The sequence below is a fragment of the Alligator mississippiensis genome, chromosome 2 (assembly GCF_030867095.1).
Source record: "Alligator mississippiensis isolate rAllMis1 chromosome 2, rAllMis1, whole genome shotgun sequence".
Classification (NCBI taxonomy): Eukaryota; Metazoa; Chordata; order Crocodylia; family Alligatoridae; genus Alligator; species Alligator mississippiensis.
In genome coordinates this window covers 297,854,150-297,877,166 of record NC_081825.1, presented here as the reverse complement: position 1 = coordinate 297,877,166, position 23,017 = coordinate 297,854,150, and the positions used below count along the sequence as shown (strand labels likewise).

The 23,017-nt window shown below is 46.5% G+C and overlaps 1 protein-coding gene across 3 annotated transcripts in view; it reads right to left on the bottom strand.

Moving 5' to 3' along the window:
- The window catches only part of SYT16 (synaptotagmin 16), a 166,592-nt gene that overhangs the window by 42,532 nt on the left and 101,043 nt on the right, over positions 1–23,017 (bottom strand). For all 3 annotated transcript variants that reach the window (XM_019494104.2, XM_059723379.1, XM_019494103.2), the window contains one exon: positions 454–666. In XM_019494104.2, the coding sequence (XP_019349649.1) occupies positions 454–666 (213 nt within the window). The remainder of the gene's footprint in view (positions 1–453; positions 667–23,017) is intronic.

Here is a 23,017-nt window from a genome sequence, read left to right as displayed (position 1 = left end):
GTGCACTGGTGAATGATACAACATAATTCATTTGCTGTTTACCTTGCGTTTGAAAGCTGCGATGAAAGGAGACATACAACTTCTGTTCCAAGGCTTGCTAAACATACCAGATTAACGAATGCAGCTCACGAGATTTCATCAGGGTCAAATCCTGCAGTTGCTGCTCAGATAACACCCCGAGTAAAATCTGCACGAAGGCTGCCTAAGGATTGCAGGGCTCATCCAAAACCCATGCAAAGTTAATGGGAAGACTCCCAGTGACTTCGATAGGCTTTGGATCCAGACCTGAATAAGTATTTCAGGAATAACCTCTAGGGAATCAATCAGGAAAATGGATTTTAGTTTGAGCAAACCAGAAGCAGGATTTGGTCACTCGCTAGGATAGAAGGAGCCTTTCTGCATTAAGAGGATGCAGAAAGCAAGGTCCTAGGTCTCATTGGACACAAACTGTACCTTCGCATTCGGAGGCCTCAGTGCTGTACTCCTCGTGGTTCGACAGCAAGCGGTTGAATCGTGGCTTACGTTCGGCCCCTGCCTGGATTCCTTTTTCAGACACCGCCGATCGAAAACTCTGCGAGCGCGACACCGAGATCTCAAACTGCTTGATCACCTCGTCGTCGCTGTCCGAGGATGTAGTTAACTCTTCATCCTCCCCATAACTGTTTACTGGAAGAAGAACACAGCAAATATTCTTGACAATTCATAGGACTTTGCACAGAGGCGAGATAATACAGCGTGCTCTCAGTTTAGAGGTTTGCTTCTGGGGAAGGAAGAGAAGAGCAAAGGATATAAATGACTAGAGGGAAGGGGAAGGCATGTTCCCTGGAACCATTTCAAAGCCTGTGGATGCTTCACAAGGTCTTAGTTCTGGCTTCTCACCCAACTTTATATAAACGGATCGCTCCTTCCAGATCCTTCCTGGGTTTTTTAAAGAAATAAAAGTCTGAAAAGAGAAGCACGTTACATAAGGAAGCCACATGTGCGTGCATGCACATGTGTGCACACAACCATCAGCACATGAAGAAAGAAAGAAGTACCCGTGCAACTTGAAATCCCTCTCAATGTCTGAGCCGTCATAAATAGCACTAAAACACAGGACAAGCAAGCAAAGGGTTAACCTGGGCTTCGACTTTACAATGTGAAGATGAAATTGTGGTATAAAGCGAATAGGCACGGCTAATTCCACATGTCAGAGTCAGCAGAGGAGCCTTTTGAGAACAATGTAAATTCTAACCTTTAAAAATGGAGATACACATCTGAACATTTCCCTGCTGCTGCCCTTCCCCCGTCTGCTGATGGGGCCGGCTTTGCATATGAGAGCGCTGCCTTCTCATGAGTGTGTGAATACCCATCGCGTGGAGGAGAGGGGAAATAAGGATCTGGTGTCCCGCAATTGGCTTGCTTTCTCAAATGAAAACAGAGATGCAAGTACAAGGCCTTATCACAGATTTCCCAGCCATCTGCAGCAAGGAAACAGAAGGGAAGGATGTTTTTATTTGCTAACTTAAGGGGTGAAGGGAGTTGTGGGTGTAATGGACAGTTGGAGCGTGTGAGCGGTTGCGTTTGTGTGCGTATGTGTGCGAGAGAGGGAATGTGCACACGCCTGCTGTCGAGTGCGTTATGTTGTGGATCCCTCCTGAGCACAGTAATGGCTGCCCAAACGTCTTCTGATAATCCCGAGAGAAGCCAGAGGCACCGAGTACATCGGGGAAGAGGGCTGTCACCTGAAATGCATAAAAAACTTTCTGCATGACCATCATCTTAGTGCCCCTCCACCCCCAGCAAAAATTAAAGTCGGCCTCTATGATAGAAGCCCAAGCAACTAAACAAATGAACAATGTGGGCCAGTGCACAGACGTAGGGATGTTCTCAGTGGTGGCAGAGAACAGACCAAGGAGCAAAGGTCTCTAGTTGCAGCAAGTTGGATATTAGGAAAACTCTCACTAGGAGGGTAGTAAAACACTGGAAAAGGTGACCCAGAAAGATGTGGAAACTCCATCCTTAGAGGTTTTTAAGACCCAGTTCGACAAAGCCTTGGCTGGGATGATGTAGTTGGGGCTGGTCCTGCTTGGAGCAGGGGGTTGGACTAGATGTGACCTCCTGAGGTCCCTTCCAACCCTAATTTGCTATGCTTTGATGATTCTCCATGCCAACGGCTCGCTTTGGAGGGGAAATAGAATTTCTTCCGTGTTATACTCACAGACAAGAGACAACCATGGGGATGAGGTTATGGAAATAGGGCCCTACTTTCACACAAATCCCAAACTCCATTAAATAAAACTATTAAATATCTATAATGCAAATCCAGCTACAGTTGCTGCTTTATGTATCTACAGCTGGTCACAGCCATGGCCATAGGCAGAGACAATGTCTTCAATCTCTAGAGCTGTCTGTTTTCATAGGGAGAATTCCCCAGTCCTGGGGATCCTCACTGCCATTAACATCCTACCAGAAACAGAACAGCCTTGCCATGAAGTCATATTGTCAGATTCACCTCTGCAGTTCAACATTGCCAGGATATTGGCAATAAGCTCCTCACTGAGGAGTTCAGCCTTGTCCCCCCTGTCTGTCACGAGTCACTTGGAAGGACTGGATGTGTTTAAACCGGCAGGCCCGGATGAGCTCCATCCGAGGGTGCTGAAGGCACTGGCTGATGTCATTGCACAGCCACTGGCAAGAATATTTGAGCACTCGTGGTGCACAGGCCAGGTCCCGGAGGACTGGAAAAGGGCCAATGTGGTCCCTATTTTCAAGAAGGGGAGAAAGGAGGACCCGGGCAACTATAGGCCAGTCAGTCTCACCTCCATCCTTGGTAAAGTCTTTGAAAAAATTATTAAGGCTCATATATGTGACAGCCCAGCAGGAAAAATTATGCTGAGGGGAAACCAGCACGGGTTTGTAGCAGGTAGATCATACCTGACTAATCTAGTCTCTTTATGACCAGGTTACAAAACGCCTGGACGCAGGAGTAGGGGTTGACATAGTCTACTTAGACTTCAGGAAGACCTTCGATACGGTATCCCACCCCATACTGGTGAACAAGTTAAGAGGCTGTGATGTGGATGACTACACAGTATGGTGGGTGGCGAATTGGCTAGAGGGTCGCACCCAGAGAGTGATGGTGGACGGGTCAGTATCGACCTGGAAGGACGTGGGCAGTGGGGTCCCGCAGGGCTCGGTCCTTGGATCGATACTCTTCAATGTCTTCATCAGTGACTTGGACGAGGGAGTGAAGTGTACTCTGTCCAAGTCTGGATGATACAAAACTGTGGGGAGAAGTGGACACGCCGGAGGGCAGGGAACAACTACAAGCGGACCTGGACAGGTTGGACATATGGGCAGAAAACAATAGAATGCAATTCAACAAGGAGAAATGCAAAGTGCTGCACCTGGGGAGGAAAAATGTCCAGCACACCTACAGCCTAGGGAATGACCTGCTTGGAGGCACGGAAGCGGAAAGGGATCTCGGATTCCTAGTGGACTCCAAGATGAACATGAGTTGGCAGTGTGACGAAGCCATCAGAAAAGCTAACGGCACTTTATCGTGCATCAGCAGATGTATGACAAACAGAGCCAAGGAGGTGATACTTCCCTCTATTGGGCACTGGTCAGACCGCAGTTGGAGTATTGCATGCACTTTTGGGTGCCACACTTCAAGAGGGATGTGGAGAACCTGGAGAGGGTACAGAGAAGGGCCACTCGTATGGTTAAGGGCTTGCAGGCCAAGCCCCATGAGGAGAGACTGGGGCACCTGGACCTCTTCAGCCTCCACAAGAGAAGGTTGAGAGGCGACCTTGTGGCTGCCTATAAGTTCATCATGGGGCTGCAGAAGAGAATTGGTGAGGCTGTACTCACCAAGGCGCCACTGGGGTCACAAGAAACAATGGCCACAAGCTAGCCGAGAGCAGATTTAGATTGGACATTAGGAAGAACTTCTTCACAGTTCGAGTGGCCAAGGTCTGGAACGGGCTCCCAAGGGAGGTGGTGCTCTCCCCTACCCTGGGGGTCTTCAAGTGGAGGTTAGATAGGCATCTAGCTGGGGTCATCTAGACCCAGCACTCTTTCCTGCTTATGCAGGGGGTCGGACTCGATGATCTATTGAGGTCCCTTCCGACCCTAACATCTATGAATCTATGAATCTATAAGCTCAATCGTTCTCTTAGTAATTGGTTTCTCAGTGGCTTATTAGCATTTGGCCAGGTAAAGAGAATTCTCATGCTAATTTGGGCAGAAACAAATATGTGCTTTTTTGAGGAAGTGTAGTATTTTAATTGTTTAACAGATATGGCCAATTACTAATGGGAAAGAAGAACAACAACTCAAGCTGGACAAAAATCAATTGCTTCTCACAGAAGTAAAGAAAATAATTATATTTAAATTAAATACATTTTTTTAAACCTGTTTTATTTAAAATAAGCTTGAAGTTACAGTAGCCTGGAGTAACACCTAAAGTTTAATATTCCTTATTAAAATAATCTAACTGCATGAACTAAAAATAAAAATCAAATAAAAGTATCCTATATGAATCAGCAAATTTTAATGAATTAAAGTGCACAGTGAAGCTTTCTTGAGTTCAACTCAAGCTTTTTAAGTATGTTTCAATGTCATGTACTGCATTGTGTATCTATTATTTTCAGTCTTTATAATGGAGCGAACGCTTTACATATTTCCAGAAATCAGTACATTCAGTTCTTTAGTATAAGAGTGCTTCTGCCTTAATTTGTTCAGTTTAGCTAAAACATTCAAGAGAATATATCTTCATCATTTGGATTGGTTCATTATAGTGTAAAGTAAAGGTCCAGGCGGGAGCAGACACATTCTGGAGATCCACGCACGGCTGCAGACATGATGTTAAAGAAGCCAAAGCCCTGCTGGTGTGGCCATGGGATGGTGCTTGCAAGCAGGACTGTGGAGAAGAGATGGGGTCCACCTGGCAAAAGAGGAAGAAGAGGGTACTCATATGCAGACTCACAAGCTTATCGAAGAAGATTTAACTAGGTTCAATGATGGAGACAAAAGCCAAGAGGTAACTAAAAATCCAGGTAACACAGATAAAAACCAAGAAAGAGGAGACAACATGGAGAACTTGAACAATATGCTCAGAAAAAAATTAAGACAATTGGCTAGTCATCAAAGATGTTCATGCACTAATGCAAGGAGGTATGGGGAATAAGCAGGACAAATTGGAAGTCCTAGTAGCCATGGAAGTACGATTGAAATGAGGTAATTGAGACTTGGTGGGATAGTCTGCATGACTGGACTACTGTCATGGATAGGTGTACCTTATTCAGAAAGGACTATCAGGGAGAAAATCAGTTTGTGTTCTTTATATAGAAGCAGGGTTGCCAACTCTGACTGAAGCTATTGAGGGAGATTTTTTTCCTCCAACATGATGTAATGTCATTAATTGTACTGTACATTACGTATTATGAAAGCAATTTCCCGGATTGCTTTCAACAGTCACCAGGAGATCGATGCCGATTCCAGTAGACTCCTGGCCAATCCGGGAGGGCTGGCAACCCTATCTAGAAGAGACGGGTGCACATTCTGAGATGCGGTACTAAGCAGGAGGTAGGCCTGTTGAAAGCCTTTGGGTCAAAGTAAGAAGGGAAAACAGCAAGGGAGATGTTACAGTGGGATGGCCTGCTACAGACCGTCAAACCGGTCTGATACTGTTTAATATCTTTATTAATGATTTGTGGATGGGATCAAGTACACAACAAATGTGCAGCTGACACCAAGCTGGGCGGAGCTATAGCCACTCTGGAGAGCAGGGCTAGGATCCAAAATGACCTAGAGAACCTGGAGGAATACTGTAGTCCAAAATGAATCGAATGAAATTCAGTAAGGACAAATGCAAGCTCCCGCACTTAGGACAGAACAAACCTATGGGGGATGATTAATAAGGTTGAAGTACTGCAGAAAAGGACCTGGGGGTTATAGTGGACCATAAGCTGAATATGAGCCAACAGTGTGCCCTTGTTGCAAAAACCACCAACAGCATCCTGGGCTGTATAAACGGATGCATCACTTGTAAAGTCAAGAGAAGGTATTTGTTCGCTCTGTTTGGTACAGGTGAGTACTATGTCCAGTTTTGGGGACTGCAGGTCAAGAAAGACGTGACAAATGAGAAAGAGTCCAGCTGAGAGCCACAAAAATGATGAGGTGCCTGGGAAACATGACTGACTTATAAAGAAAGTCTAGAAGAACTGGGATTGCTTAATTTGGAGAGGAGAATGCAGAGGGATGATCTGATGACAGTCTTCAAATGGCTGAAGAATACTTAGAAAGAGGATGATAACAGAGTAGTCTCCATGGCTATAGAGGCCTGGACAAGGAGCAATGATCTTAAATGGCAGCAAAGGAAATATAGATTGGATATTAGGAAGACCTTTCTCACTTTGACAGTGAATGTGACAAGTGACAACTCTCGGGGCTGCGTCTCATATCGGCCTGCCCACCTGTTTCTATGGGGCAATCCACCCGATCCCGCCTGCCATGACTTTGTTGTTCCGATATATGGATGGTACATGCGGGAGACTGCCCATTACTGCCCTGATGCCAGGGGGCGCTCTCTGCAGCTCCGACCTTCCCTACACCACAGCCCATGCCTCGCAGATGGCATCCAGATTAATATTACTCCCAGTCTGAGACCGGAGCAAACTGAGTCCAAAGTTGGGCTCCACACACATTCACACCACCTCTCCTCTCACAGGAGGCTTCTTCCACTCCATCCTCTCCACCCACTCCACTGAGGCCCTGATAGGGAGGGAGTTGGACAAAGCAGAGCAGGGCTGGGGCTGCAGCCCGGCTGGGGCTGCAGCCCAGCTGGGCACTGCATGGGGTTTGGGGTCAGGGCTGCAATGTGGCGGCAAGGCCCCAGTGGGGAGCAGGATGGGGCTGTGGGCAGTCGTCTGGGGGGTGGGGGAGAAAGGCCAACTCCCCACTGCTACACACACTACTGTGGGGGCAGGGGGGACATGTGTCCCCCAGATCTGTGTGCAGGACAGAGGTGCGTGCTGGGGTGGGCTGCATGCTGCAAGCTCAGGCTCTCCACCTGCTGCCCTGGGAGTGTGTGCAGTGGTGGGGAGCTGGCCCCCCACCACGCCCACAGTGGGCAGCACACACCTGCCTCCCCATGGGCTCTGCTCTGGCTGTGCTGCCCATGAGGGAGGGGGAGCTGGGCTCCTTGCTTAGGGTGCAGCAGCTGCCGCTTCCCATGGGTGGCCGCTGGGGCTTGGGTGCTGCTGCAAGGGGCAGGAGGCTGTGGACCTAGGTCACTGGCTCCATAGCCTTGGCAGTTGCGGGCCCCCTCTGGCAGGGCTGTGAGGGGGCAGAGGTCTGTGGATGGGGGGTAAGAGGCACCAGTAGGGCTGAGGGAGCTGTGGGTGGGGAGTGAGGGGCACCAGCAGGGCTGGGGGCTGTGGCTTGGGAGTGAGGGGCCTGAACCTGTGTCCTGGTGAGCTAAGGAGGTAGAGGCAGCTCTGATTTTCCATGATAAAAAACCCAAAATCAAGAACCAAAATTTATAGGCATTTAGAATTTATTTTATGATATTGATTGAGGCACTGGTAGGCTTCCAAACTGCTTTAAAATTGTAAATATATCAATAAAACATTGTGTTCACTTAATAATTATATATAGAGAGTGGCATTTCATTTCAATTGTGGATTTGGGGGGTTTTATCAGAGAATCTGTGATTTTTTAATCGGGGAAAACCAGGCTCCCTGGGGATTAAACACTGGAACAGGCTGCCTAGAGAGGTTGTGGAATTTCTGTCCTTGCGTGTTTTTAAGAACAGCTTAGACAACTACATGGGTGAGATGGTTAGACAGGCAGGGCTGACCCTGCTTCAAGCAGCGGGCTGGACTAGAAGGGACATCCTGCGGTCCCTTCTAGCCTAACTTTTCTATGATTCTATAGTTCAAAGTGGCCCATGAATAAAAATCAGGTGAGAGAGGATGAATTCTACCAGTTCTAAAAACTTGAAGGAAGTAGAGCTGGACTATCAAATGCATTCAGGCACTTACAGGGTCTACATGCTATGGCGACATAGCGTCGGTGGGCACAAACTGTGATGCCGACATTGCATCGCTGTAGCGATGAGCTACCTCACTATCGCGCATCACTACAGCGATGTGGTTGCTACAAATAACTGTGCGCCACTGGGATGGTGCAGTAACTGCTGTTACTGGGCCGTCATTTAGTACTTCCTAAAGTACTAAAGTACTTCCAGTGCAAGAACAACTGTGCCATGGGGGACATGTGCAGACGCACCCACTGATGCAAAAAGGTGCACAGTGAGATTATCAAAAATACTTAGGCATGGTGAGCATATAGCTCATATAAACTATAAGTACATCAGGGTGTACATCAGGATCTGGGGGAACGCCTGTTCACCAGAGCGCCCCAAGGGATGACAAGGTCAAATGGTCACAAACTCCTCCGAGACTATTTCAGGCTGGACATAAGGAAGAACTTCTTTACTGTCCGAGCCCCAAGGTCTGGAATGGCCTGCCATCGGAGGTGGTTCAAGAACCTACTTTGAATGCCTTCACGAGAAAATTGGGCGTTTATCTTGCTGGGATCCTTTGACCCCAGCTGACTTCCTGCCCCTGGGGCAGGGGGCTGGACTCGATGATCTCCCAAGGTCCCTTCTAGCCCTGATGTCTATGAAACCTATGAAATCTATAATAAAAAACAAAATCTTGCCTTGGTGTATGGGTAAGTGTCTCAGGTCTGGACACTCCAGGTCTGGGGCCATGCTTCAGGGCCAAATCCAGTAAGACATGTGGTGGCTGGGACCACGTGTGGGGCTGGATTTGGCATGCTAGGACTGTGGACAAGTGCCTGATTAGGCAAGTAGGGTTGGGGCTGTGGGCCAGGTTCAGCTGCAGACTGACACCGCATGCCAGCCGAGGGGCTCCCTGGAGGTCTGGAGATTTGATGGCAGGCGAGCAGAGGCAATGCTTTCTGCTATGGCTCCCTGGGTGGCTCTAGGAACCACAGCAATTAACATTGCCACCACTCCCCTGCCACCAAATCTCCAGACCTCCGGGGATCTTTATTTCTCACGTATAATGCACACCTAAATTTCCCCCAGCTGGTTTATGAGAAAATATGGTATTAATTTTCTCAATGAGACAGTTAGGCATTTCAGCAAATAGCACTGAGCACCTGCATGCTTTGGAAAAATCTGGCTGATGGTGACCTGAAACCATCTGTTAACTAGAGGTAGTTAAAATAATGTTCAGGCAAACATTGCTTTGCCAAACAATGTGATATGTTAAAACAAGGGGGAAAAAAGAACTATTTGTGTTGATTCGATTAAATATTTTGAGGAAAACAAGTTCCGAACGACACGGAATCTGTTACCGTACTTCATTTCATACAAATTCTCCCCTTCGGCCCATCACATGCCACCGTATCTAGAAATACCTTTCCCTTTCTTTCCCACCCTTGAACAATATAGCAAACTCAGAAAGGTCAAAATGTTTTGTTTTGACACGTTCAAAGCAAAATGTGTCAAACTAACGAAACATAACGCTTTGGCACAGAACATTTTGAATACGTTGACACTAAACGATTTGTTTCAGTACTACATATTTCCAAGAAAAATAATCAGAATGTTGCATCTCCTTCCCAACCGCTAAAACAAAAGTTCAAAATTGCAGGTATCAGAATACATCAAGCTTGATGATATGTGGATAGTCAGGCCATATACTTCTGGTTACCAAAAAGAAGTACTAAAATCAATGAAAAAGTCTGTATTTGGGTGCAAATTCATATATCTTCATGGTTGTGCTATATAATTAAGCTTTTCTTACGACAATAACTAAAAAGCGCAAATGCAAAACACAATTAAAATCAATTATTTACCCCATGATTAAAATTGGTGCCACACATCACCTTGATTAAGTGATCAATCCACTCGGCAACTATCCGAGCTCCTGGGACCTGGTTATTTGATCAGCAACTGCAGAAACTGCCAAGAACAAGGCCTGATAGCGTCCTCTCAGCTCCGCAGACCCTCTGGTCTCCAATCCTACCGGGCCCAGGCAGTGCTAGCAGCAAACTGCTGGTCTCCAAGTATATCAAGCTGCTCAAAAAATCACCTTTCCTGACCCAATGTCAACTCAGTTGGAGGATGCAGAGTTGAGCCCAAGTGGCTCTATGCATTACCCAGGGGTTGGCAATGTTTTCCAGCAATTTTTCAGGATGACCCATCTCAGGTTGGGTTCCAGCACATTGCCCACGTCATGCTGTAGCTGGGTGGTGGGGAGAAGCCCCCTTTCCACCAAAGCCCCCACTGGTCTGCTGGAGCATGGCGTAAGCAAAGTCCCTCCATCCACTGAACACTGCCAAAGTAATGGCTCTGTGGGTCGGATCCAAAAGCTGCCCCCTCTACCCCCCGGCACCCTTAAAATGATCTCAATGCACCCTAGTTGAGAATGACTGCCCCATTCCTATCAACTCTCAGTTCTGGTCAGAGCTGTGTATTTTCTGTTTTCCCCGCGTCTCTCTCATGCCACACTGCTCCTGAGCCTGGATCGAAAAGGATTTTTTTCTTCATTGACCAGCCTGCCTAATTATCAGGTTATCCTCTGAGCTCTCTCAGCAAAGAAGAGAACTGGAAAGGCTCTGCCTTATTTAAAGGACAGCAGTCCCTTGATATGTCCCACTACAGGCACAGGGACCAGTGCTCCCTGCCGAGGTGATGCTATTAGTTCAATATTAGTAACTCCTGAGAGGAGGTTTGAACTAGCCGTCGATGCATGGCAGGTCTTGGCTCGTAGAGCGCAGTAAAGTAGTCGGTGTCTAGAGTGGCCCAGAGAAAGGCCGTTCTGTTGCGGGGGGTGGGATTTGGATGTGTTGCATTTTGCTTTTATTTCCAATTTGGAACAACCCCCCCCCAAAAAATGTTAAAATTTCCTGAAAAGGGGACATAAAGAGCCCAGGAACTGGGTCAGTTTAGAGAGCAAGGCTGCCCTGCTGTCCCCAGGGAGCTGAGGAACCCAGGAGCCCTGAGCCTCCTGATGCAGAGGCCGTCCAGCAGATGTGGAGGGATCTGGAGGTCATGACTTATGAGGAGAGGCTGGGGGAACTGGGCTTATTTAGTCTAGAGAAGAGAAGACTGAGAGGGGATTTAATAGCCGCCTTCAACTCCCTGCAGAGGGCTGCAAAGAGGATGGAGCTGGGCTGTTCTCAGTGGAGGCAGATGACAGGACAAGGAGCAATGGGCTCATGTTGCAGCAAGGAAAGTTGAGGTTGGACATTAGGGAAAACTCTCTCACTAGGAGGGTGGTGAAGCACTGGAACCGGTTACCCAGAGAGGTGGGGGAATCTCCATCCTTGGAGGTTTTTAAGACCCGGCGAGAGAAAGCTTTGGCTGGGATGATCTAGTTGGGTCTTTGGGCAGGGGGTTGGACTAGATGTGACCTCCTGAGGTCCTGTCCAGCCCTCACTTTCTATGATTATATGTGTGACAGAAAAGCCAGCTGAGTTTGCATGACAAGCAAACCCGTTTCTGCACACCTTGCTGTTTGGGAAGCTTTATCGTGTATCTGATAAGATGTATTGCATTTGGGCAGGACCTTCCCAGGTTCTGTCCGAACTTCATGGACACAGACCTGGCTCAGTAAACTGGTTCGGTTCCTGGTAAATTCAGACCGAGGGCTTGTCTGAATTTTTCTGGCCAATTCTTCTGATGATAACTTTGTTTAATCGCTGCTGGAGTAAGTGTGGGGTTGGGTGTGGAGGAGCAGGAGAAAAGGGGATGGAGCTCGGGTTTTTTGGTTGGTTGGTTTTGGTTTTTAGGTCTTGATTTTCTGTTTGCTACAGAGTGAAAAAATGACATTAGAAACACTTTGGAAGGACACGTACCAGGCTCAGGGGGATTTGAGATCCTATGTATAACAGAATAACCCTGGGACCTCCACAGTTCAAGGCATAAAAGATAATCTAAGGTGTTACAACCTAAACCAAACGTCAAAGCTCTGTAATAACATTGCTTCACACTCGGATACCCTGTGGATCAAGCACAAAGTGAGACCCAGGACATGGGTTCAGCGGTGGGTTGTGCGCTCCTCTAGGTCTCTTAGCCCTCTGGAAAACCCTATGCTCATTTTACGTTGCCATCATTGAGGAACACTTAGATGAATTTAATTCAGTATAGAAAAACTCGCCTTTACCCCAATTTGAGGCTAAAGCAACAGAGTGTCTTTTTAATTTTAGAGTGACAAAATTTGACTTCTCGTGAAAACATAATAGCAACCTTTAATTACGAAGTGGCTGCCACTTCCTCATGTGCCTGGAATTGCTTTATGTGTGAACATTATATTGGGCCCAATTCTGTGCGGCGTTACACCTCTGCACCTTCGTTTGAATTCAAAGGGACTGCAAGGCAATAAAGAAGGGAGCTCAACCCACTGTGATTTTTAATTCCTCCTTAGAAGACGTTTGTCTTTGACTTCTGCCTTTACAAATCCCTGAAGCGTGACTACATTGCTTGTTATGACACTCAGCTCTATTTCTTAGCTGCATTTGGAAACACACAAGCTAATTAAATCCTAGAACTAGGGAATCTGTTGCAAATGCCAGACATGGCTGCTCGCTGAATCTCTGCCTAGGAAGTAGACAGCTCCATAAGATGTCCTGTTAATATAGCTGTATTAATGCAACCAACTTCACTCATGGGAGAGAAAAAGAGCCAACAGTCACATTTACAAATGTTCTGATTAAAAAAAAAGGGAGGGGGAGGGGATTTTCTAGCTCACCATGGAAACCTTGAAGGAAACTTTGAATTACAATCTGAACTGGTGCAAATTAACCACTACATCTTGTGACATGCAGATGTTGGGCAGTATATACATTTCAAGCAGTTTCAACTCATTTGCCAATACACATAGCCCATTTAACAAATTGGGCCTTCCACCGTTTCAAAAGAGGCAGGTTGGAATTTGGGGTTTTTTGGCAGCACATTTCAAGTAGTTTTTGCAAGGGAGTTTCATATACCTGCCTGATGGTAAATCTGTATTACATATACATCTGATACGCTTGCAAAACACACAACAGACATTGTTCAAGATCCCTCTATGGTGTTGCCCATATATAAGGAATAAAATTGTTTTACTTAAGGTCTAAAGTACATTTCATGCAGCTGATAAGATATATTGCATATATATTTAAATATATGGGTGTGATATATGGCTCTCCTGCATTTGCCTTTTAAGACAGTTGCTTAGTTTAGTTTATGAGTTCAAGCACATGAAGGTTAGGAAATACCAACTTCATGTATTGCTACATAACCTTAACTCTGCCCCACATTGTCTGTTCTGTGAATTGGGGGCTTTATCCTGTTCCACTGAAGTCCAAGTGAAGTTTATCATTCTTTAATGGAAGTCAGAACAAACCCAAATGAGGCAAAGGCCTATGGAAAAAAATAGTATGCAATCCTATGACCAAAGACTGCATCACCCAACAGCTGTATTATTGTACATGCCTTGTGGCTTCCAGTGTTTATAGTGCAGTATTTGCTGCAAGAGGGATATGGGCATTGTCTTGACAGCATCGCTCGCAGTGATGAGTTTGCAATGTTGCCACCTTTTTCCTGAAGACCACAAGTAACAGAAAGGATAAAGTAATTTCCAAGAGTTTATATTTCAGGACAGAAAACAGGACCATCAAGAGGACAACAGCCTAGAAAAAAGACCCCAGGATTAACACCACCAGGTCAACATTTCCTGTTTGCTAAATACATTTTTCCAAATGGCAAGCTTCTTTTTTTTTCATAGATTCATAGATGTTAGGGTCGGAAGGGACCTCAATAGATCATTGAGTCTGACCCCCTGCATAAGCAGGAAAGAGTGCTGGGTCTAAATGACCCCAGCTAGATACTCGTCTAACCTCCTCTTGAAGACCCCCAGGGTAGGGGAGAGCACCACCTCTCTTGGGAGCCCGTTCCAGACCTTGGCCACTCGAACTGTGAAGAAGTTCTTCCTAATGTCCAGTCTAAATCTGCTCTCTGCCAGCTTGTGGCCATTGTTTCTTGTAACCCCCGGGGGCGCCTTGGTGAATAAATCCTCACCAATTCCCTTCTGTGCCCCCGTGATGAACTTATAGGCAGCCACAAGGTCGCCCCTCAACCTTCTCTTGCGGAGGCTGAAAAGGTCGTTTCTCTAGTCTCTCCTCGTAGGGCTTGGTCTGCAGGCCCTTGACCATACGAGTTGCCCTTCTCTGGACCCTCTCCAGGTTATCCGCATCCTTCTTGAAGTGTGGCGCCCAGAATTGCACGCAGTACTCCAACTGCGGTCTGACCAACGCCCGATAGAGGGGAAGTATCACCTCCCTGGACCTATTTGTCATGCATCTGCTGATGCACGATAAAGTGCCATTGGCTTTTCTGATGGCTTTGTCACACTGCCGGCTCATGTTCAACTTGGAGTCCACTAGGACTCCAAGATCCCTTTCCACCTCCGTGCCACCCAGCAGGTCATTCCCCAGGCTGTAGGTGTGCTGGACATTTTTCCTCCCTAGGTGCAGCACTTTGCATTTCTCCTTGTTGAACTGCATCCTGTTGTTTTCTGCCCATCTAGACAAAGTTGTTTTCTGCAGGAAATGTTGCTGAAATCTATGTGAGTCTATGGGACAAAATAGAGATTCCGTGGGACAAAACAGTAACATCCAAATGGCATGTTTCTATCGCAGTTTTGACAAGCATTTCCTGATTGCCTCAAATGGTGACGCACCTGCCACGCTTGATTGGTGTGCTAATAACTGCGTGGCAATAAACCTTGGTTCATGCTAGCTAGTGTGCAAAGGACTTGGGATTGTCTTTCAGAAGCAGCTTGTAGGATCTTATCTGCATCTTCCTGCCCATCCAGAGGTTACAAGGCACCATATTCACTCCATGAAAAGGTGATCAAGACATTTGTGCAAAAGTAAAATCACTGTTGACTTTACCCCTCTCAACTCTGTGCTTTTATGTTTGGCTTAAACATGAAGCCAACAACACAATATATTGCTGGATCCTGGAGATCAATTAAGATGCTACAGATGGTGCGTATACCTAAGGAAGGCCCATTTTTGGGACACAGTGAGCACATCTACACAAAAACTGTGCTAATGTGCTAACCTGCAGTAGCTTAGTTCAATGGGCACTAAACATCACACAAAAACCATTCATCTGCACTAATGCACAGTAGATTTAGTCCAGTGGGCATTAAGAGTCACCTAAAAAGCGTTCATCTGCACTAATGTGCAGTAGTGCTAATTACGGTGCACTAAGTTAGTACCTATTATTACAGGTACTAAACTTAATGTGCTGTAATCATGGTACATTAATGAACATGTAGACACTTGCAGTATTCCCCTCCACAGAAAAACAAAAATTGTTCCCTCCTCCAAAATGTTCCTTTCTCCAAATTTTCTGTCAAACAGGGTGCATGCCATAACGTAGGAGCAGGCAAGCTTTTGGAGCCATTGGGCAGATCAACGTGGCTCAAGTCTCAACTGGGCCTGGGCTCCTGGCCCAGCCTGCTGCCCTTGCTTCTCCTCCACCGTCTGACCACATCATGGCATATGTAAAGACCCGGTCCCCCCAGCCACTCAGCTCTAGAGAGGTAGGGACAAATCCCCACTGCTGCCCACCCATGGCATACTGTGGGCAAAGCCCCCCAAGTCTGTGGGCTGGATCCAATGGCTCCTTGGGCCAGATCCAGCCCACGAGCCATATGTTGCCAAGTCTTGCTCTAATGGTTTAGACTCTCTTCATCCTCCCCACCCCGCTTTCCGATTACACTATGCTTCTAATGTTAGAGTTGTTCTGTAAACCCTCTCTATAAAAGATGATCAAGCATTGAGATCTGATTTTGTTCCAACGTTTTCTATTCAGGACTGGCTTTGAAGTGGAATCAGGGCTTTTTTCACAAGACTACCCTGCTATTAGCAGAACACCAGCTGGCACCTTGAAACGCGCTGAAAGAATTCAGGACTTTTACCCTGCGTCTCCTTAAATGGCACTTCACTGTGCCATAGTTCACTGCCAGCTGGTCCCAAAGTACTGGGTGCTGATTAAACACAATCCACAGCGCTCAACCTTTTAATCATTCAGACGGTACACCCCCACCCATCTTTGTATGTTGATTAACAGGGTGGAGCAAACTCCCTAGCTAAGATATTTGTTTGGGGCAGCTCAGGATGACTTACAGCACCGGAATACAGCACACCAGCTATTTATTTTCCTGCTTACATTTAAAAAGGAAAAAAAAAATCCAAAACAACAACCCTAAGCTTTTGGTTAGCTACAATGGGACTGATTGCCAACTGCTTTACCTTGGTTTTGCAGTACTGATTTCAGGGCAGATACATCTGTGAGAAAACAGGTGAGGCAATGGGGAAGTGTTATATGGCGTATGAGCAGGGTCCACAATGCACATCATAAAGCTAGCCAGATTCAGGAATTTGGCCCCTCTCCGACCTTTCAGCAACGTGACCTAAGTTCACAGCTTTTGAAAGGAGAGAACCCTCTTGCCTCCAATTCATTCTTTGGCCATCCCAAGACATTCCCAGAACTGACTGGCCGGTCCCAGGGTCCTTCACCAGGGCCTCACCCAAAACCCACTCAAGTCAGCTGGCTGCCCTGCCACCTCATGTACATCCCCATTCTTTGAAGCATATCATTCTGTAAAGCACAGAGGACGTTTCTTCTGCACTCAATCCCCTTCCACTTTGAGTGTGGTCTAGAAATGAAAGAAGGGGGCCAAGGGACCCAACACAAATTCACTCAAACCCCACCAGGTATGGTTTGGAGGTGGGGAGGTCTCTTAAGGCCAGATGAGAATGGAGAGTCAAGTCTCATGCCCCTATGGGGGTAGAAGGAAAAAGATCTTTAGGTCTTCTTGGGGTTTTGTGGCTTTAGGTAACATTGGGGTTAGGGTCTGAACTTCAAACAAAAAGGGTCCATTATTAACTTAAGCAAATATTAGTGAGCACATCCTTACCTCAGCTTGGGGAAGTGGCCCTAGAGTAGATAAATGGGTACATGCAGTGAAATAGCTCAAGTATCATCAATATGCTACGGGGCACCTTGCAACCACACGATGTCCATAAAACTGGACAGTTTCCCACATATCATTCCAGATAATCTAAGTGGAATAGTAAGATCCCAAATTTTTACCTTTGGATCTGTTCTCTGGTAGGTCTCCAGCTGTCCTGATAAATTCATAGTATGATCCTATGAGGTCGTTCAGACCTTGACTAGATCAGTTCTAGTCTCAGTGCTGTCACAGTTCTGTTTTCCAAGTCAGAATTGTTTTCATGTGCAATACTCATGCATTTTCCCAGACAATGAGTATTAAAAATCAAATTAGGAATAAAAGGCTCATACAATCTCCAAGGTCAGGGTCTAAATCTATAACAATCCCGACTACTCTAACCAAACGGCTGAGTGACGCTGGTTAGGCGCCATAATCCTGTTTGGATAAACATCCAGAAGTTCAGGTATGCAGTGCTATCTCCGTCCCTCCTTTCATGACCTTCCTCAACACACACCTCTTCTCATTTCTCCCACAACGATCCTAGAGTCCCACCTTGCCCTTCCACCATGTCAATTATGTAAGTGAGCTGCCAGTGGCCAAAAACAACCAAGAAGAATGGATGGGTCACAAGGAAGCCCCACTCATACAGCCATGCTGATGAGCTCCAGCCCTGTGCCACAAAAGATCATCCTTTTGCTAGGGTGGTCCTCCAAGGACATCGAACCTGGCTTTAGGGCGGGGGCATAAAGCAGCCAGAACTTAACAGAAGTTCACAGCCCAAGCTTCTTGTTTTGGACCTGCTGCTTGCAATCATCCGTTTGCATGCTTGGCTTTGTACAGATCGCACCCAGTGAAGTCACAGAAAGTGCATATTAGAGGAAGAAAACGTGGTACACAAAAATGCTGCATTCCAGTTCTGCAAAGCAGTGCCGTTAGCACTGTATGAGTCTGCTTGCAACTTCCAACATAACGCAGTGAGATCATTCACACCTGCCTAGGTCTGTAGTAGGAGGAGATGGGAGGTGAGGAGGCAGGTTTTCTGCTAGCAATGCAGCACTTCCCAGATGCTGCCAGGACTATGTTTATTGGTAAATGAAGTCTCTTGAATCCTAAACAATTTCCCAAAGGAAGGCAGAGTCACAACTGCCATATGGGGAGTGGGAAGAGGACACCACTTGGCAAAAATGGCTCAGCGAACACATGCACTAACACACACACATGTACGCACCCGTGTGCATGTACACACACACACAGCTTGCTTTGCAACTGTTGTGAATGGCAATACCCACTTGTTTCCTCTTAAATAAACTCTTTTTGTCGAGTTTCACTTTATGCAGCCATACATTCCTCTTGTTGGCGACTGTATAAGACAAACTGTCTTTGCTTCCCATGCCTCTCAGACAGCTAGCACAGGAGATGGAAAGCAGGTCTGCCTCAAGAGTCTTGGGCTCTCTGGGTTCTCTTCCTTAGGGAGGTAGTTAACTGTGTCTGAAGTCAAGTGGAAGGCAGGGTAGATTTACACGTTATAGCCTAACCAAAGTAGATATGACCCTAGCATGGACTTGCCATGTGAACTTGGATCAAGTTGCTCCACCATTTGGTTTTTCCTTTCTTTTGTATTGTCTGTTGATATGCAAGTTCCTTGGAGCATGGAGTAGTCGCTGTATTTTGCACCCAAATGCACACTTGGCTGAGGACTTCAGGTGCGATCGTACTACAAATAACAATAAGCCTTCTTGCTGGTGAAGAAGAAACTTTTTCATCTCCCAACGGGCTTTATCTCACCAGCTGATGGTGACTTGTACTGTCCCCTCCTGTACCATGGTTCACACACAGTATTTCCAAGCAGGCACTTTAAAGCCCAAGCAAAACACTACTGACCTATCAACTAACGCTTTGAACAAGTAGTGTTACCATTTTCCTACTTTTTCTGATGATACTGCAGTAAATAAATAGGTCATCTGTCTCTATACCATGTTTCCAGGGATGATAGGAAAAATCTGATATGTTCAGGATTTGAAATGCCACCTCCATTTTAGGCATCCTATCCTTTCTTTTGCCTGGTTTCAAAGGTGCTTGTACAGTCCTGGCTTTAATTTCTCTCCAATGGGAACTGCAAGTGCACTGGCTGAAAAATCACATCTGATATGGCATAAAGACGGGCACCTTAAATGAAAGGCCAGGGAAGTTTTGTTCTCAGCTCCTCTGCGTCTTCATTTCCTTCTCCATAAAAAGAGCATTCTGCTACTTCTTCACAGGGTTGTTATGAGCCTTTGCTAAGGATTGCCCAGGAGACACAATCACAAAGGCCTACGACTAGTCTGTCCATCTTAAAATGTTCGAAAGATAGAAGAGACTGAAACCGATGGAGTAGGGAACCGGAAAGGGAAAACTGTGGAAAACCTATTAAGAAGGTTATGCTATCACACTCGGGGAACAGACGTGTGTGTGTGGATTAATTCTGAGCAGATGCTCCGAGTTTCAGAGCTGAGCCCTTATCCCACAAAGAGAGTAGTCAGTCAACGCAGCGCGTGTCTGTGCTTCATTTAAAAAAACCCACAAACCTTCAGACGCCCACAGTCTTCTTGAGACACCAGATGGATATCCACGCTCCTACTATGCGCTCCCCTTCTGGGAAGCAAAGAAGGCTGGATCCAAAAGTATTCCATGCATCATCTGTTTTATTCCCTTTAACTGATCCTACTATTGGAAGGGGTTCAATGGGGGCTTTTAACAATTTCTGTTTCGAGTGCAGGACACCCTTCTGTTTCAAGGGCTCTGGAGCATGTCTTTTAGTCAGCGGTCCTGCCAAGGTCTTACCAAGATGACGAATAAATTTAGCATCACAGAGTTATCGCCGTACATTTAGAAAGACATCCAACCTCAGCGATAGACTCCAGGTCCAGCACAAACTTGCTTTTGGACAACAAGCAAGGTCTCTTCTTTATACATGTGAAGCATGCAAGGTATTTACAGTACCCAGTGGGACCCACGTCCTGCCAGGAGTCTCTCGGCTCCACAGGTAATAAAGTATTGAGCTCAGCAAAGTGGACGTATGCAGGAGGGAAGAATAATTCTCCAGGAATTACTGGCTGCAATTCTATGACCTCTGATATGGCAGATATCAACTTGAGGTCATTGTCACCATCCTGTTTCATCTTAAAGGTTGTCTCATCTCTACTTTCTCTGGACTCGATGAGTGCTTTTACACCAGGAAAGTGGATGAAGGTTAGGTCCTGCTCTGGTTAGCTCTGCATTTTGTCCTGATGTACAGGGACATACCTGGTCAAGATTTAGGTTTGTAGAGGGTTTGGTGCCTAGGTTTGAACCTAAAAAGGTTGAGAACCACTGGACTAAAGGATCTCTACATGGACACATACATTAGCATCCACCTCAAGGGAGCTAGCTAGCTACAATGCGTTTTTCTTTATTTTGTGTGAGTATGTAATTTCTAAGTTCTGTTCCCAGTGCTCTTATTTTCTATCCATTCATCATATAGGTTGACACATCTCACAGTCCTGCTCGTGGGCGGATGTTACCCCAGCTCAATTTCCGGCCCACAGATAAAAACATAGAGTAAACGGTCCAGTTTAGGAAGGTCTAAAATTAATGTCAGCGTAATCGGAAGCAGTCTGTAGCTACCTCTGGTCATTTGTTGCTGCAGGAAAAAGAAAAACCCCAAGTTTTGGAGTTTTCAATTTTAAGGCTGTCCCCTGTGAATCTTCTAAGTGAAAGCGCACATATTTCCTCCAATATTATGCATACAGCATGGCAGACTGGCAGACCTGTAGACTCTTCGTTTGCAGAACAGGCACTAAAGGCTTAGGCTTTGCTAAACTGCTTCAGCTCGGATGCCGAGGATTCAGCGCCAGTCACATTATTGTCTCCGTGCGTAGTGCAAGTTGGTTTTCTCTCCCAAAGCTGCTTCTTCAGAGCGTGGTGCTTTGTGATGGATAGCAAGGGAGTTTTCCCAAAGAACTAAGACCACTATGGTCATTTTCTCTCTTCTCTTTGCAGTTGAGGATGACTGTCTCGCTTCTCGCAATCCCTCGCAGTTGAGGATGAATATCCTCCATGACTGACAAGGCCAATCCGTGTTCAGTTTACATAAGTACTAAACAGCCTGAAAAGTACATTAGGTCATGACAGTCGAAGCTGCACACAAGCAGCCTAATTTGGCGATCAGAAAAACGCCCAATGTGATGGATGAAGAATTAATCCTTGTATCCCAAGCCCTGTTAGCACTTTGCTGTCTGCAGCCCTGAAACGGAGCAGGTCCTGCGAATTTCAAGATGCTTTGAGAAACAGCGTAAGGGACTGTAAGGAGGTGGAAATACCTGAGCAGAGGCTGGGGGCTTGCTCTGAGTACCGGGAGAAGGAGCATTAGGGTAGCATGAAGTGGGGAGCAGTCTGTTACTGCTGCAAGTCGCACCTTTAACAGCACAAGAAATCTTTTAAAAAGCCACTGGAGCACAAGACTGCTGAAGAAGAAATCATCCATAGGCTGGAGTGTATGGGCCGTGGTGTTGGGGACTGTGGAGTCTTATCCCATAACCTAAGCCAGCTGCCTCCAATTGTTAACTGCCGTGTTTGCCTCAATTGATCTAATTATCTGTCTGGGCAGCATCCACTCCCCTGTCCTTTTACCCCCTATATGCACACCAGGGATATTTTCATTTGCAGCCACCTGATTCAATAGGTTGCTGCCTACCATAGCTCATGGCTCTGAACCATATAAGTCTCTAAGGGTCTGGACACCACAGGCTGTTTATAGATGTTCCATTTTTCTAGGTTTAATCCGGATTACAGTCGTCACTATATTCACGGGGACATCTGTAGTCCGAATTAACATTGGCTCCAGTCTGAATCAACTAATCCACATTGAATGAGGATTAAAGTTAATGCAGACTAGAGCAGTCTGAATTAGGCAATTCAAACGGCATTAACAGGTATATGTGGCATAGACATCCAACCAGGGGCTTGCTTTTGCTCGCGTCCACCACGAGGCGCAGCACCAGATGCCCTCTGCTGTCCCTACTGCAGAAGTGCAAAAATGCATGAAAACCTCCCTGATGGTCAATGATCGTCTATGAATCCTTAATTCAAATTGAAATTTGATTCAAACTATGCGACACAAATCAGTTAACATGCATTAGAAAAGAGTGAGCATGTCTACAAATGGCCCCTGTGCCTTGGAGCCCTTTCAAAAGGGGAACTTCTGAAAGGGCAGCAGCTGGTCTGTTGTAATGGTTTTGCATGAACAAGCTGAGAACAATTCAAATGCAGCCGACCAACTCCAATGTTGACCCGGGATGAAAAGGCTCCAAGCATTTGTCTGCACTCTTTCCTGCCTTCTGCCTGATGTCAGGCTAACGTGGCTAAATCCCTCTCTTCCTTTAATAATGACATCTGAGATTTGGCGAATGGTTACTGTAAGGGACCAGGGAGTAGGCAGTTTTGCCTAATGGTTGGGTCACTGAGGACAGCCTGGGGGTCAGGGGCTGGGTCAGAATTCAGGAGCCGGATTACCAGGAAAATCCAGGGGCAGAGTCCACAACACAGGCCAGGGCCAGGATCCAGGAATCAGATCCTGAGTTACCGAATCCAAGGGACAATCCACAGGGTGCAGCCTGAGAGCAGGCCAAACCAGGGTCAGGAGCCAGGAAAGGATTCACAAGGCCAAAATCCAGGAACAAGCCAAAAGCAGGGTCAGGAACCAGGAAAGCCAGAGAGGAGCCAGCAGATGGGTGAGACTCTTGACTGGTCTGGAGGCTGCTGCTACAGGTAGGACTAGACGGGTAGGCTACGTTCCCAGCAGGCAACGAAGAAACCAGCTGGTTAATTAGCCAGGGTGGAGCTTGGCAGCCAGACAAGACAGAGCTGCTTAGGCAATCAGTCCAGGCTGGGCTGCCTGCTAGGGTCCCTAACAGTTACTGCCACGTGTACTATTCAAATGGTGCCTGCCTTACCTGCGGGCAATT